Source organism: Aythya marila (assembly GCF_965140915.1).
Source record: "Aythya marila genome assembly, chromosome: 1".
Lineage (NCBI taxonomy): Eukaryota > Metazoa > Chordata > Aves > Anseriformes > Anatidae > Aythya > Aythya marila.
The window spans coordinates 160,625,952-160,642,262 of NC_139042.1; the positions used below are offsets into that span (position 1 = coordinate 160,625,952).

The 16,311-nt window shown below is 43.4% G+C and overlaps 1 protein-coding gene across 1 annotated transcript; it reads right to left on the minus strand.

Annotated features, from left to right (window-relative positions):
- Window positions 1-677: 677 nt before the first annotated feature.
- Window positions 678-14,227, minus strand: HAL (histidine ammonia-lyase). Its single transcript, XM_082784321.1, has 20 exons — window positions 13,881-14,227; window positions 13,370-13,430; window positions 13,166-13,193; window positions 12,782-12,856; window positions 12,595-12,667; window positions 12,431-12,497; window positions 12,205-12,242; window positions 12,000-12,125; window positions 10,572-10,711; window positions 9,054-9,101; window positions 7,453-7,600; window positions 7,276-7,371; window positions 7,100-7,158; window positions 6,525-6,605; window positions 5,534-5,599; window positions 5,284-5,449; window positions 3,724-3,858; window positions 2,803-2,911; window positions 2,628-2,697; window positions 678-1,625 (listed from the first exon to the last, which is right to left on the minus strand). The coding sequence occupies exons 1-20, from the start codon at window positions 14,125-14,127 to the stop codon at window positions 1,476-1,478; spliced, it is 1,983 nt and encodes a 660-aa protein (XP_082640447.1). The 5' UTR covers window positions 14,128-14,227; the 3' UTR covers window positions 678-1,475.
- Between the last annotated feature and the right edge of the window lie 2,084 nt (window positions 14,228-16,311).

Sequence of the window (16,311 nt, forward strand, 5' to 3'; positions counted from 1 at the left end):
AGCCCAGAGCTGGAGGGGTGGAGACAGACTTGGCACAGGAGGGAGAGACAGGGGCCAGGGACAGAGGGGGCCGAACTGGGATCTCACACACATGGGTGGGTACCCTCACTCCCAGCTCTACGTAGTGTTGGGCTAAGGGCCCAGCACCACGCTCGTGTTTATATCTTGATGTGACGAGTCAAAAGTCACCTGGCTCTGCGCAGGGCAGGACACCCTGCAAGTCATGTTTTCTCCTGGCCAGGTTCAGTGTCTCCCTGCCAGCTTTCCAGTGGGTGTGAATCCTGTCCTTGGGGCACATTTATCATTGCAGGTCCCACCCAGAGACACATATGGGTGGCCCCAAACTAGCAATTAAACTGCTTGTGCAGCATAGCTGATGGCCAGGGAGGTTTTTTTAGTCCATGCTGAACCCACACGTGGCTGTGGTTATCAGGCCTGTACTGCCAAGGCTGATGTTTTTTAACTGGTCTTTACTTGTTGTCACTGTGCTGTGATGTGAAGCTAAGTCCCGAGTCCTCCCTTGCAAAATACATAGCCTGTGCCAGAGGTCAGTGTTGTAACACAGAGCACGTTACCACACAAGTTTCTCCATGGTGACAAGGCCCTCTGCTGCCAGACGGATGCCCAGGAAGCCATGGAAGTGCAGGTCTCCAGCGCTGGTTCACATCCATACCACCTCTTCCTCCCCAGAGTCTGTACCCTTTCCAGGCCCCATTGCCACCTGTCCTGCTTATTTCTAGGCTAAAGCTTTGTTTCACTTTTTCATCATGACAGGAAAACACATTGCTACAGCTGTATATGAAGCCTCTCTACTTTTATTGCAGATGTGAGCCCATAGGTCTTGGAAAGCTGCATTAAATGTAGTCCATCATCAGAACACAACGTATTTGTTCTGGAGCAATGATACCCATAGCATGTTCTTTTGCACACAGCTTTTTTGATTTGTGAAGCACCTGTTCTAAAAATGCTCTCATTACACAAGAATTTGTATACCTCACGTAAAATTTGCACAGTGCTGGAGGAGCGAGAGAGAAGAATTAAGTGTCAGAGATAACTTTGCATGTGGCAGAATGAAGGGTACTGCAGCAGTTATCCAAATGAAAAAGGAAAAAGAGGTGAGAATAACAGATCTCAGCTGTTCAGTATCCTTGGCACACATAAAGAGAAGATAAGCAAAGAGCTGACAGAACAAATGCAAGAGACACTGAATAAAACATCCACTGGTTTCAGCAGAAGTCTGAATATTTTGTGTTCAAAAGCTCAGGAAGTTCAGTCAAATCCACACTATTATGACAGAGCTGTCTTTCACATGTGAAGAAACTAGTGAGCCGTTTTTCTTCCATTGCTATGTGCTCCTGAGTGAGACAAACAGTTCTTTTGGGTCATCCGAAGAAACCACTCTGATTTTTGGTGAAACAGCCATACACAGGGAAGGTCCTGGAAAGGGTCTGCTCTGTACCTGAGGAGAGCAACTATTAAAGTTCGTTCTGATGTGAGTGGTCGTGGCCAATATGTGTTTTCTTTGCCAGTGATCCCAGGGAGAAGGCTGTTGGTGAACCAGGTCTTGACTCAGGGATGTGTTCTCTCCTGTACTTTTCAATGTAAGGTTTAGCTACTTCCCACACCTGTGGAATCATAAAGTGAAACAGGATTGTTAGAAGGAAAACTGAAGAATACTCTTCATACTCAGTTAGACATCAATACTCGAGTTCAGGAAACCTTGTGGGAAAGTTACTGGGATGCAGCTGAGAATTAGAGACCTGCATAAATAAGCTGTAGGTGATCAGCAGAACTAGCAAAGCAAAGAGTGGGGCTTAGGGAAGAGCATGTGGATGGAGTTGAGAGAGGACAGGAAAAGACAGCTCTGGGGGGATGAGATGAAAGGATTCAAGATGAAAACATTGCATCTTGTCTTGTTAGCAGGCAAATGCTTGGTGTACAATAGTTGGGAGAGGATCACTGTCACTAGTTACCAAATCCCTGGGTCATGAAGGGGCCAGGGAAACAAAATGACAGCTGATATGCCTAAAGAAAAATGGAAGGGATAGTGTCTGGTATTTAAGGCAGACAAGGAGAGGAAAATGTTCTACAGTCTCCTATGTCTCTTCTTTCAAGGCTGTAAGACAGATGGCTGCAAGGCACAGTCTTACAGAGGGGGGACTGTGATCTCTCATTTGCTTATGCTCACTGATTGTTTATTATTTACCTTTTAAAAACAAGTGAGAGATGTTTGTGCAGTCCCATAGCTGTACAAACACTTGGCCTGGTTTAGCGCTGCTAAGGCCCCTGCTGTTCCCTCATGCACCTCCCCTTACCTCTTCTAGCAGCCTGCCAGGCCCGAGGGCCTCATGGCTGGGCAGCATGCTACCTGGGGAATGAGGATCCCTGTCCGGAGAAGGATCCCATTGGAAATGGGATCCCGTGGATATGGACAGGGGTGTGGGACCCTGCCCTCAAGCAGCTCCCTGCCAGTTTTAGTAATGTAAACCATTTATTACACAGGACCGGGCAAATGGGCGCTGTTACTGACTCCGGCCAGTGACCACAGCGAGGGACATCCCCAGAGCAGAGCCGTGGCGTGCCCCTGAGGACAGAGCACACCGCCCCCGCCAGAAGCCAACACTCGCCTTCTGCTCCACCAGCAGCCTGTGAGCCGCTTCGATGTCCGGGGCCATGAAGCGGTCCTTCATCCAAGGCCTGCAACGAGACCCAGTGAGAACATTGGCCAAACATTAACCACCAGCGGCAGCAGGTCTCCAAAGCGGCCCATGACCTCTGCCTGTTGCGTTTATCTGATCTTACCTCACAACTGAGCGCACAAGGTCGTAGACCTTCTCCAATGGCGTTGTCGTCCTCAGAGGGCGTAGGAATTCAATGCCCTGGCAGGCAGCGAGCAGCTCGATAGCCAGAACTAGGGAATCACAACAGCAAGGGGGGTCCTATACCCATAAATATCACTTCCAGGGTATCTTGAATACCCCAAGTAATGGGCATCATGAATCAGAAAACTTTTTAGGGCTGAGATGAACAAAGGGGACTGAGCTGTAGAAAGGCTTGGCTTATGAAACTTTGAAGGAGATTATTCTTTCTGGAAAAGTTTGAAACTTATCTGCCCACCTCAGACCTGATGATTATGGGCATTAGTTCCTCAGTCTCACGAGCCAACTCACCAAAGGAGCTGGCTAAATCAGCTTGATCTAGAATATATTGTTTCTCAACACAATGTTGAAACATGTTTCTCAGACTCACTAGTCTGCACGTGAAGAATGCAGTTCCATAAAACTAAGTCTTTAGAGCACTCACATGTATAAACTTGAGTGGGCGAATGAGTTTAGTGTTTGTGACCTATGTATTACTCTGTTCTTTCACTAACAGCTGACATCTGTATCTAAGCACATCACCTGCCAAACAAATAAATAAAAGGAAAAAACAGAAAAGCAAGAGAGCAATCTGTACTTCAAAGCAAGAGATGACAGTTTTGCTGAGCATCCTGTAGTGAGTAGTTTTGTTTCACAGGAAACACTTAGCCCTGGATTTACCTCATCTCTATTCCAACTGCTTGTAAAAGTATATACTTAATAAAATATTTTTAAACAGTTCTTTCAGATGCATAGTTCTGTCAGCCTTTTTTCTAATCATCTAAACATCTAAAAAGAATGGCATTAATATCTTAATCCAGTTAAATACATAAGGTTTGTATGGAAGTCAGTGTTTTAATGTTACCTTGTTCGACGTGCTCAATGACTCTCAATGCTTTTCTTGCAGACCATCCTCCCATGGATACGTGATCCTCTGTAGCAGCACTGGTGGACAGAGAATCCACAGAGGAGGGATGGCACAAGGCTTTGTTCTCCGAAACTGCAAAAACCCAATGCAGTGAACATTGGGCAGAAAGGGCAGTGACACCAGAAGCAACAGCCAGCCTGAAGCAAAGAGCCCATCCACCACCACAGACTGCAGTGGAGAATACAACAGCTGCTCCTCTTTGGAGAACACATCAATGTTTTAGCTGAGTTGTTTGTAATAAACACCTTGAAAACTACCACCACATCTGAAAACAGTCACCAAATACTGGTCTTTAGATAGAAATATTAACCAAAGACAGAAAGTCTGCCCACTCCCCACCACGAGCCCCTGGCCTCAGCACCGTGATGGGCTGGGAGGCAGGGCTGTCCTCACTGCCATGCTGGAGGCTGGGGAATGCCCCGGGGTCTCTCGGGTGGCAGACACAAGCTGTAAGTGTGAGGCCTGTGAGCAGAGCAGATGCCCCTGGCACCTGGAGCCCAGCAGCAGCTGAGGTCTGCAGCCATCACAAACTCTGTCTGGCCAAAAGGAAAAGTTGCCAGCCTTCAAACATAGCAACGAGTCCTTCAGCTCATATTCCAGTCCCATTTCCCAAAACAGCCTCTGGGCAGAGCCATTTTATTGCATCGATTTAGCTCATTGACTGTTTTTCTGTAGGGTATTTATCTACTTATTATCCGACATCCTCTGTTCCTGACTGTTTGCAACTCTTACTTACATTTTACCCTCTGCTTGCAGCATGTTTATCTTCATGTGGGTTCGTGCGTCCCTGAACTGTAATATTACAGAGGCCAGCATGCTTGTTGTTGGTTTAGTCATGAGTACTAGAGGAAAAATATACCAGTGCTTTTTTTTGGTGTGCTCCTCTGATACGCAGCCCTGGAAACTCCTGTGGAGTTTGCTGCTGGTGTAGATACCTGGCCATCAGATGGAGACACTGAGTGATAAGGGTATCAGCCCAGCTTTGACACAAGTGGTGTCCCTATGAGAACTGAGGAATGAAGGTGCCTCCACTTAGAGACCATACCTATTCAAACACAGGTTTGGTAGAGTGGCTCAGACAGATAGAGTGTGTTGCCTGCAGAGCTTGCTGTGAATTTTACAGCCTTGTCTGAGCTGATTTGCAGGCTGCTGGGTGCAGAGCTCTCACTGATTTCAGCTGGAGATCATGTGCTGGCAACTCTGTACACAGAGGACTCTCTGCCAAGCCCATCAAGATGCAAGCATTCCTGAAGTCCACCTATGGGTTTGCATGCTCAGAGCACTAAATTTGCTCATGGGTCAGTGCAGAACAAAGAACCCTGAGCTGAAATAATTGCAGCTGCACTGAATGCTCAGACATCGCACCCAGCCAGCTCAAAGCATGTGGAGAAGAGAAGGAAAACAGGAGTGAGATCCTTTGACAACTACCAAATTACAACTGCCTCAGTGTAAATTGATCTTTCTAGCTTGCCCTATTGGTACTAGTTAAGCACTCACCCAGGGCAGCTGCTGTGCAGTGTGCAATCATGAAGCCGGAGTTCAGGCCTCCTTCGGTGACTAAAAATGCAGGCAGTTCACTGAGTGAGGGGTTGCAGAGCCTCTCAATTCTTCTTTCACTAATCGCAGCGAGTTCATGCACACCAATTGCCAAGTAGTCCAAAGCCTATAAAAGACGTCCTCATTAAATTAGGTGACAGGAAAAAAAATCAGAAGCTATAATGTCTTTTTTCTCTATATGCTTAATTACCTTTGCAGGATATTCACCATGAAAATTTCCTCCAGAAATGGTCTCTGCTCTTTCAGCAAACACCATCTTTAAGGAGAGGTTAAGGCACAAATATGAATTAAATACAGCTTATGTGAAAGATATATATGAGCAATCAGAATATCTTATCTGAAGATATGTTTGCACTAGTAGGCTTTTATTTGCACATACACTGTATCACAACTATGTACTTTTCAGAAAATGAAGGCCCAATCTCAGTTCTCCAAACTTGTAGACAGAGTTTTGACATGTATTTTTTTCAAATGGACCGCATGAAAAGAGGTGTTTGATTAGGGGGTGGGATTATTAGGGGTACAAAGAAACACATGTGTTTGAATCCCAGCACAATTTCTTAGTTACCTGATAGATTCTCTCCAAGGCATGTACAATTTTAGACAGGTAACAAGCAGTGATGCATGTCAGCTATCAGTGGGATGTTACGTGTAACATCTTCATAATGCTGAGGAGAATCCAGCCTCGCTCAGTGCCAGCACAAAAAGTGTGCCCACAGTTTACCAGGCTGAACCGTGAGGAGGTTTACCAGTCATGTATGTTTTGTCTGCCTTCCCTGACGGAATGCAAACCTTGCCCTGGAATGCAGGTCTCACCAGTGCTGCACCACCAAGTGTTTCATACAAGTTACCATTCATCTAAGTGCATTTGGTTACCAAGTCCCACCTATCTACATATGCAACAGAAGCATATGGATTATTATCTAGGAAACCTTAACATGCACTAGACTGAATGCATGGGTGGTGCCCTTGCCCCAGCACACACTTGCATGCACTGATGCAGATATGGGGAAAGGAAGAGAGGCTGACATTGCAGCCAGTGGTAGTTATTGACTGAAACCAACTAGGAATTTTTTGCCCCGTATACAAATAATTACTTAGAAAAATAAATAAATAAATAAATAAATAAATAAAAAAGGACAAGTAAAATGTTACCAAGAAATAAATTCATAAAAAGATACAGGGTTGTCTGTGGCACTGTTGATTTCAGTCATCATGATGTCCTTCACAAAAGCGATTGTATCGTTTACAACTCCATGGACCTAGAACAAGACATTAGCACCTGAGCTAGATTGGACACTTAGTTCATCCTCAGGGGTGCTGATCCACTTGCATGTGCTCTCTTTAACTCATGTTAAAGCTCATGGCATTGTGTTCATCCAGGATGATTGACAGCTACCTGAACAATTTATCTCTCTGGCTGGAAACACCTTTCCCCAGTTCATGGTCTTAACTTCAGTGCAGAAGAAATACCCTCTAAAGCCTACAAATGGGGAAACCAGTGCCTTCCCCCTGCTACCAGTATCCGATCTTTTTCAGACCCAAGCACAGCATTGCCAGATACTGCCTGAGGGATGTGTGCATGGGATCAGCAAATTACACATCCCTATTAATATTAACTTTGAAGTAAGGGAGAAGCAAAATAAAATCTCTTTCTCTAGTGGTGTCAGACAATGCACAGATGACAGTATTTTTGAGGTGGGCACTTTACCATCATTTTTCTCTTTTTATGAAAGGAAATAAATTCAGTTTTTACCTGAGGACAGCAACGCATTGTGTACGCGTCCTGAACTCGGTCACAAAATCGATGGCTCTCTAGAAGGAACAATGGGATGAAAAGCAGATATTCCTCACACAAAAGCATAGGTGCTGCAGTTGGGAGACCCAGCCTGTCCTGTGCAACTTGGCAGGGTGAAGGTTGAGATTACTCACCTGCTATTTCTGATGGATGGTGGTCAGAATCCAGGAGGGACCTGAATCGAAATGCCACTTCAGCCTGCCCTTTGTGTGGGCGCACAGCATGGATGTCTAGTAAGACAAATCAGACTGATAAGTTTTGCCTCTCTCCAATGGCTTTAAGCAAACAGTCAGGAAAGGTCCAGTACCCACCGGTATCAAAGGCCTTAGTTGTACCCTTCAGGACTTCAAGCGTAAGGGCAGCGACTATGTCTGCTTGCCTAGCGATAGCACTGGCTCTTTCAACTGCTTCACATCCCAGCGAGGTGATCATTTGTGTCCCGTTGATGAGGGCCAGACCCTTCAAAGAGAGAGCAGATGTTCAGCGAGTTCATTGCAGCTATTCCACATGCTGTGATAATTACCCATCTCAGGGATAATTCTCTTTCTTGTATAAGGCATGTAAAGACCTTTGCTAAGCTCCCTGGGTTGTCCTGAAGAAAATCATAAAAAGCACAGCTTGACTGGGTATCTTTGCTACATAAATTGTCAATTTTCATGACCCTACTAAGTTATTATAAACACCTTTGGAACTCCAGTGGTTCCAAGAAAGAGGTTTATTTAGTTCATGTTATTTCAAATTTTAAATCTTTTCCAAGTGCTTTGGAAGTGGAATGTTTAACAGCATTATTATTGATTTTATTTGTGTTATTATTATTATTTCTTAAGTCATTAAACCAAAGAAGTTAAGAGCATGGGTTGTGCAAACAACAATGATAATAAAGAAATAGAGAGTTAAAACAGAAATAAAAATTATCACTGCTTTCAAAGATTTGTTGAGTTCAGCTAAAACGAACCACAGGTTTGTTCTAAACAAACATGAGGCTGATCTCAGAATCACAGAACGGTTGAGGCTGGAAGGAACCTCTGAAGATCTTCTAATCCAACCCCCTGCCAAGCAGGGTCACCTAGAGCAATGGGAGCTTGCCGTTTGACTTTAGGAGACACTGAGTTTGGCTTCTTTCCCCTGAGTTTTACAGCTTCTGAGCCCCCTCACCAGCCCTCTCATCTGCTGCATTGCCATGTAAACTTTAATATTTAAGTGAGATTCATCTCACCCAGTTTTAACCAATCTAGAAGACAGATATCTGGTTCAAGTCAGTCATTTGAGCTCTTTCTATGGTCAAAGGGCTGAGAAGCACCTTCAGAGGGCTCAGATGAAGACAGATCTGAATACCAAGCCTCTAGAGACAGCAAAGTGAAGAGCTGATTGGCAACCAAAAAGATAGGTCTGCACTGGTGCTGCAAGGGATAGATCTACTAGTACTGTGTGCATTGCTGTGGCTATCAGCAAAAAGAAGCCTGTCCTCATCAATGCAATACTACACCAGGTTCCACTGGCCTGGAGACACACGGGACAGCAACTGTGATAACTTCTGCCAATGAAGGGTCAGGAGTGGTTGGAAATACAGGTCTGTACCAGTTACCACTGGCAAAAGGACTGGATTCTACCAGTGATATTGAAATGGGGGTAAAGATGGAGCTTATTTTTCTGCTGTCCTGAAGCCCTGCAGTCACAGCTTCTCTGATAGCTGCAGTTGCCACGTAGGTGGGAGTTGCAATGGGAACGCTGCCATAAACCCTGCTGGAGAATGGGGTCTTTGGTATCCCTCCCTGTGGCTGACTTCAAATACTCTTCTGTAGCTTAATTTAAAATGACTGTTAATTAATTTCAGGCTTACATAGCAAGTATAAAGCAACTAGTGATTGACTAAGCTTGTTTTTCATCAGCTGGCATCATTACACTTTATTACCTCTTTTGGTTTCAAGGTAATTGGTCTCAGACCATGGGCTTCCAGGACCTGTGAAAGAGTTTAATGAAAACATAATTAATGATTTTTTTTTTCCCAGTAATTCAACCACCAAAACTATAAAATCTTAACTGTTTCCATAAATGAATTAACAACAAAAAAAGTCCCCAAGTGAAGGAAGAAAAGCAGTTTTATATTATGAACATTTTAGGTTAATTTTTCTGCTGGGCAAAATAAAGGACAGCATTTTGGAGCTTCTAAACTATCACCTCATTTCCCAGTTCCATAAAGGAAGGCAGTAACGTGAGCACCAACGTGAGATACTGTCACAGCCCATGAACAGCTATCATGTATTATCTCATGGGAAAGAGTAATATGAGAGAAGGCTGGAAACGCCTTGGGAAGATGGTTCTGTCTACCCCCTACCACACAGCAGGTTTGGCTTGGTATAAACTGTTCCCTTATAGATGATTCCCTAACCCTTCCTATAGAAAACCTCCGGTGGAAAAGAGCCCTACTCAGTTTATTCTGTGCATATCTGTTCCATAAAATCACTCCTGTGGGAAATGGAGGAACGGTGTAACCTTGGTTTTGATAAGAGTCCTCTCAGCCCTTCCAGCTGAAGAGGCAACAAACCTCAGAGGTGTGCAGTTGGTCCCAAACCACAACAGATCCTCTTTTCTCTGGAAATGATACAAGGAACTATTTGGGCAATGGCAGAAGCAGGGAGAGTGAGAGAGAGAAGGTGGGAAGGCTGGATGATCTCATGTTGAAAATATGTCCTGGGGAGTCTGCCTTCAATTCCATTTTTGCTACAGAGCTCTACCAGGAGCCACCGACTTGAAGAACAAAGCTCTTAATTTGTCTACTGCCCCGTTTCCCCTCCCATCAATTGTTTCCTGCATTTCCAGGGAGATGGGCAAAAGCTGAGATGGTGATGCTCCAAATATTACATAGGTGATGCTTCAAATATTACATAGATTCATAATAAAGGTCCCTCCAACATCTGAAAACAGAAGGTCTGGCACATGCTGGCCTCCTTCCTCCCTAACTCCTCTCTGTGTACTTCTACAGCCTACCATGATGGTATAATTATCAATCCTTTAATAAATCTGGTGGATAAATATTATGAATAAATATTCATGGATAGGAGTGTTAGGATTGACAGAACAAGCTACTTTGAAAAACGTCGGAGAGGCCAGACTTGGAGATGTTCAACGCTAGATCAATCTGCTGCTGCATTAGTGACAGGGTAACAATTAATTAATTAAAAAATAATTATATTATAATCTAGTTATAAATTATATTATAATCTAGTTATAATCTGCATTATGATACTATGAAGTGATATTTCTTTAGGACTTAATAACATGCTGGGCGTTTGTTTCTGGTCCCCTGTCATGTGGGTTACTTGCTCTATTCTCATGGATCCGCCTTCCTCAAGGTAGAGGATGAGCTGTTAAACACAACCCAGTCCCAATTCAAACTGGTACACAAAATCTAAAGACTTTTAAATCTTACGTATTTAGCATCAGCCCAGCCACTCTTTGGGGACCACATCTTTCCTTCTCCAATTAATCCCAGAGCAAGATGAGAGAGGGGAGCCAAGTCTCCACTGGCCCCAACTGTCCCTTTCTCGGGGATGTAAGGCAGGCAGGATGCTAGAAAGAAAACAAAAAACAAATACAACTTCTGTTAGAGCTTCCCCTTGATATGCTCCTTGGAAAACAGAGAAGCCAGCACATGAAGATGGTCACAGTAACATCTTGTAATGGTTATCTGTTATCAATAGCACCAACAGGACTACTTGTTGTGCAGACAGGTTTGTCCATGCTCCAAGAATGGCTGCAATTTATAAAGAAATTGACTCCCTTTTGAATTCAGTACTGTAAGGAGGGGGGACCACAGCTAGGGGTCTATAAGCACATGGCCAGGCAGCTAAAATGCTGCTCTTAGCTTCCCATCACAGGCTGACCACCAGCCAAAGGTATCTGACCATTTCCCACTTCACTAAACACTGAGTACCTCCTGGAAACCATCTCCAAACCCCTTTCCCTTTCCTCATCCCTCTGGGCACTGAATGTGTGAAAATGAAGAAATAGAGCCCAGGGAACCTGTTTATCCTCAAAACAAGTCCTGAGCAGGGAGCAGAGGTGCTCTTTGGTCACCACTGCCACTGTAGCACGTCTTGCCAGAAGGACCATCAAAGAAGAGCCACCAACAAAGAGCAGAGACACCCCTTTGGTCTCCCTGCTGTGGTGTCTATCAGGGACACTCTGCTTCAGCTGCTGTGACAGCTGTGGTGGCAACGTGCACTGCTGACCACGCTCTGCTGCGGGTCTGCCTGGTAGGCCTGCTCGTGAAAACTTGGGCACCTCTCAGGGATCTACTCACAAAAACAGGTGCATCTGCTCAGCAAACACCAATATGAGCAGAAAGTATGGAAACAGCTCTCACTCACTGCTGGCCTCAGCCTGTTTGTGAGCAGGGAACCCTTTCTTTTATTGTGTGCTCACAGCTTTCACAGCAGAAAACATAAGACATACAATCAGGTTTGCACTTCAGACTGTGGGTGAACCATGATCTAAATCATCCATGTTTGGCTTCCATTTCTACCAGAAGCCTCTTGCTTAGCCTTGAGCTCATCACTGGGCTCATCCTCGGGGGCTCTTTTCCCAAACTCCTGCCTGCGCCATCTCAGCCTCTCCTGCTGCTTCTGCTCACCCCTGAGTTCTTCACTACAGGAATGGTCTCTAACCATGAGCCTGGGTAGGAACAAGTCCTGATCTCTCCCAGCTACAAAGTCAAATAAATAACATACATAGCTTGACTCACTGAGCTACATCCTTTAAAGAAAGAGTTAAAAACAAAAAAACAAAAACAAACAAACCACACTACCAACAATAACAACAAAAGAGAGGGAAGCTTTCTTTCAGCATCTTTCTTTACCATTAAATGCTTCGATAACTTGCTGGAGGGTTTCTAGGGAAATTCCGCTGTACCCTTTTGCTAGAACATTGATCCTCAGCGCCAACAGCATGCGAGACCTCTCGGGGGTCAAAGGTTTCCCCACACCTGAAACAGTAATGGGCTCAGTTACCCACCTGCTATCAACAGCACAAGGAAGGGAAAGCACCAAGCGATTTCTCATTACCTGCAGAATGTGATCGAACCAGGTTCACTTGAAGCTCCCTATGAAGACAAAAAAAAGAGTTACATAAAAAAATAAGTAAGTTTTTGAAATTCAAGTTTTATTTTGCACAAAACAGAAATACTAAAGCAGCCCCCTCTCATCTAATTGTAAGCATGCAGTGTAGAGCTGCTCCATCTTCTTTCTTTCCTCAGAAGAAAGGAAGAAGAGAACTGCACACATAACTTACATAAGTTTACTGTTTGGAATGACAGTTCTGGCAAACTTCCCAAACCCTGTGGTGATTCCATAAACAACTGCAAGAAACACACATTTCTGGGTAAGGAGAGAGCCTGAGACAGTTTTCATAGCGTCTGACAAAAACAATTAATAGTTAGTGATAAAAATATTTACCTGTCTGTTCCTTTACAATCCTTTCAATTACTTCTCGCGATCGTTTGACTTTAGCTTCAGCTTCAGGTGTGAGCTAGAAAATGAGTATTTTTATGCATTTTTGATGTAATTTTATCTATTACATCATTTAATTCTAATTGTAGAAAGATAAACATGACTTTTTGCCATGTTTGTTCAGAATCTTTACCTTTATCTTGTAGAGCCCCTTTCCCAAACTGACCAGGTCCTCCGTTGTTAAGCTGTTGCCATCTAAAGAAATATACTACACCAAAGAACCACCTTTTAGTTTGGGATACATATACAAATAGAATTGCTTAATGATCACAGTATTAAAACAACAACAACAACAAAAACAGCAAAAGCTCAGCGATGGCAGGAAGATCATGCATGCTCTCATTCATAAGATAGGAACACCATAATAAAAGTGCAATGAGCAAATCACAATTTAGATTCCCAGGCCCAGCAAACCTAACAGCCACTGATCTCATGAATATTGCAGTGGCTAACTCTTCACAAGCTCTGAAGAATATGAGGACCATTACTGAGTTGTAAGACCATTGGTAATTCCTACCTGTTCTGGTTCTCGGTATTTGCTATATCTGAAAGTTACGTAAAGGAAAAGAAATGGCAAACATGATGTCAAAAGTAGTAGTGTCCATTCGATTAAAACTGGCCATGTCTTTTAAAAATGAAGGAACACTGAAAGAACATGGAAATCTAGAAAATTATGAATCTGGAATTATAAAAAGTTCATGGCTTGCTCAAAAAAGGATACAAATGAACTCCTTCCGGCTGAGACGGTATGAAATCTGGAGACATTATGTCTCCTTCTATAACTAGAAGAAATATCCAAAGTAAACATGAACAGGATTAAACTCTACTCTAAGTATAGATTAATATGTTATTCTTTACAGTACACAACAGTAAGTATACTAATTTGCAGTCATCATCACCAAACATATCTGTATGCCTCTAGGAAAATAATTAGTGTGTATGTAGTTTATTTAAGGTTATCTAAAGACAGAAACAGGAGAGCCCAGTCCTTGGACATATGTTCCATCTCCTGAACAATCATAGAGAATATAAGACATCATATACAGATGATACATACAGCACCCTGTAGTTTCTAAACGCTAAATAGTTCTGTTAGAATTTACATTTTGGTATTTTTCCATAAAAATCTTAGACACCATCTCTGATGCAATTTTAGATCACCTAAAACACAGCTTGCTAACTCAGGTGCCATTGCAGTCATTTCGTCATGCATTGCCTAAGGTTTTGCTTACCAACTTCAACAAATTCATTGTCCTCTAGGGCATCCTCCACTGTGTCATCAAGATCCAGCAAGCCAAGACCCTTGCACCTTCGAACATAAAATTTTACTTCTTCCACCGATGTAAATCCTCCGTTATCAGGCTTGTTTTTCATGTACCGTCTCACAGCTTCCCTTCCCAGCCATCCAACTGTGTTAGCACCGTTGAGGCACGGCACTGCCAGCCATTCCCCTCGGACATGCACCGTGTATCTTGGCATGCTTTCTCTCCAGAATTGCTCCTTGCCTGAAGGGCTGCAGTGCGAAGCAGCCTTACATTTACCACACCACAGCCTGAGAGCAGTATCCAGCCGGATTCTGGTGTCCCAATCAGATCAAGGCAAAAATCCACCCCCAAAGATCCCCACCTTTGTAAATAAGTGAGATCGATGCGTTCAGCTGACTTCAGCCAATGAAACCAAACCAAGGGAGCACACCCTTTTCCTGGAAAGGACCAGATATCCCCCCTCTTCTGATCAAAACATTGCCTGCGAGAATCTCTGGTCATTTGGACAGTGCTGTAGCAGAAGCCTAATTAGATTTTGGGAGTGAATGAAAGGAACGGTGTAAGTTCATAAACTGAAAGAGAGAAAAAATTTTTTCAATGAATTTTTCCACTAGAAGTTGTCACCCAGAGGGGTAGCAAGAAGAGAACTGAATGGCTCACTAAGTCCTTAACACAAAAAAAGTTGTAACAATTTAGGTAGGTTTTCTACTGCTTTATTTTAAGCTATCCTGTTTCCAAAACAGCCAGTATTTTAGTGAGTTTATTAAAAGATGACTGACACAGCATTCATAAATATGTAAACTGATTTTTGAGCCTCAGTCACACAAGAGTTAATTTTTCCATCACTTTTAATTAATCTACTTAGACATATGTAGTTCAGAGCTGAATAGAAGAACTCGGCATACCTTGAACAACTAACATCCAACAAGGTACATTCATGCCTTAATTTATATTAGAGCTGCTAACAGGGAAAGATTAATCTCCTGGTAAAATGCATCTTCATCTACTTGAAAGCTTATACTAATCAAAACGCAAAACAAATATATTGAATGACTCTCCAGTCCTACTCTAAATATAATCAAATCTAGACTTTTTGCTGTGACTTTATATATAGTATTTTTCCTCCTCCAAAATACCTTTTTTTTTTTTTTTTTTTTTTTTTTGGGGGGGGGGTCGGTGTCAACAGATTTCATTTACGTTAATTTATCATTTTCAGGAAAAGCAATTCTTCCCAGATTCGTTTCAAAAAACAACCCCTAGATGGCAGTATTCACAACAGTTTCACTTATCAGTTTGGACTGAAATACACAAGAAACAGCTCCTAATGCTTTTAACCTTATTTCTAACTTACAGTATCAGCATAGACTGGTGGTGACTAGGACTGATTATAAAATGGAAATATTAAAAAACAAAAAATCTAAATCCATGAAGGAAAGACTTGGGTTTCAGTCCCCTGCAATAATTAGAAGTTTTAAAAATATGTAGTGGGTTGAAATAATTAATGTCACTAAAAGCATAGCAAGGCATTAAATATGAAATATGGTAAAAACGACAGGTTTGGCAAAGAAAGAGAACAAAAGTATTTCAGACAATTCATAGTAATAGTACACAACAAAAGATCCAATAGCAATGAAAAAGTAAAACAACTGTATTGTGAGTGATGTAAAGAACTGACTAATGTAACAAAGCCGTGATAAATGTGGCTACGCAGATTTTTTCCTCAGCTTTCAGTACAATGCTGTAATCCGTTTAGGTCTTCAAAGTCCTATTATACTCATAGTAATTCACACCAGTGGAAAATATTCTCCTACAACACAGGAGAGTAAATAAGGGAATTGGAACGATGGGCTGAGGCCAATGGGGTTCAACAAAACCAAGTGCCAGGTACTACACTTTGGCACAACCCCACGCAGCGCTACAGGCTTGGGGCAGAGTGGCTGGAAAGCTGTGCAGAGGAAAAGGCTCTGGGGGTGTTGGTGGATGCTCACCTGAACACGAGCCAGCAGTGTGCCCAGGTGGCCAAGAAGGCAAGTGGCATCCTGACTTGCATCAGGAATAGTGCAGCCAGCAGGAGCAGGGAGATGATCACCCCCCTGTGCTCTGCTCTGGTGAGACCACACCTCGAGAGCTGTGTTCAGCTTTGGGCCCCTCACTACAAGGACATGGAGGCCCTGGAGCGTGTCCAGAGAAGGGCTACGAAGCTGGTGAAGGGTCCGGAGCATAGGTCCTGTGGGGAGCAGCTGAAGGAACTGGGGTTGTTTAGGCTGCAGAAGAGGAGGCTCAGGGGAGACCTTATTGCTCTCTACAACTACCTGAAAGGAAGGGGTGGGGAGCTGGGGGTCAGCCTCTTCTTGCAGGTAACTAGTGATAAGACTGGAGGGAATGGCCTCAAGTCGCA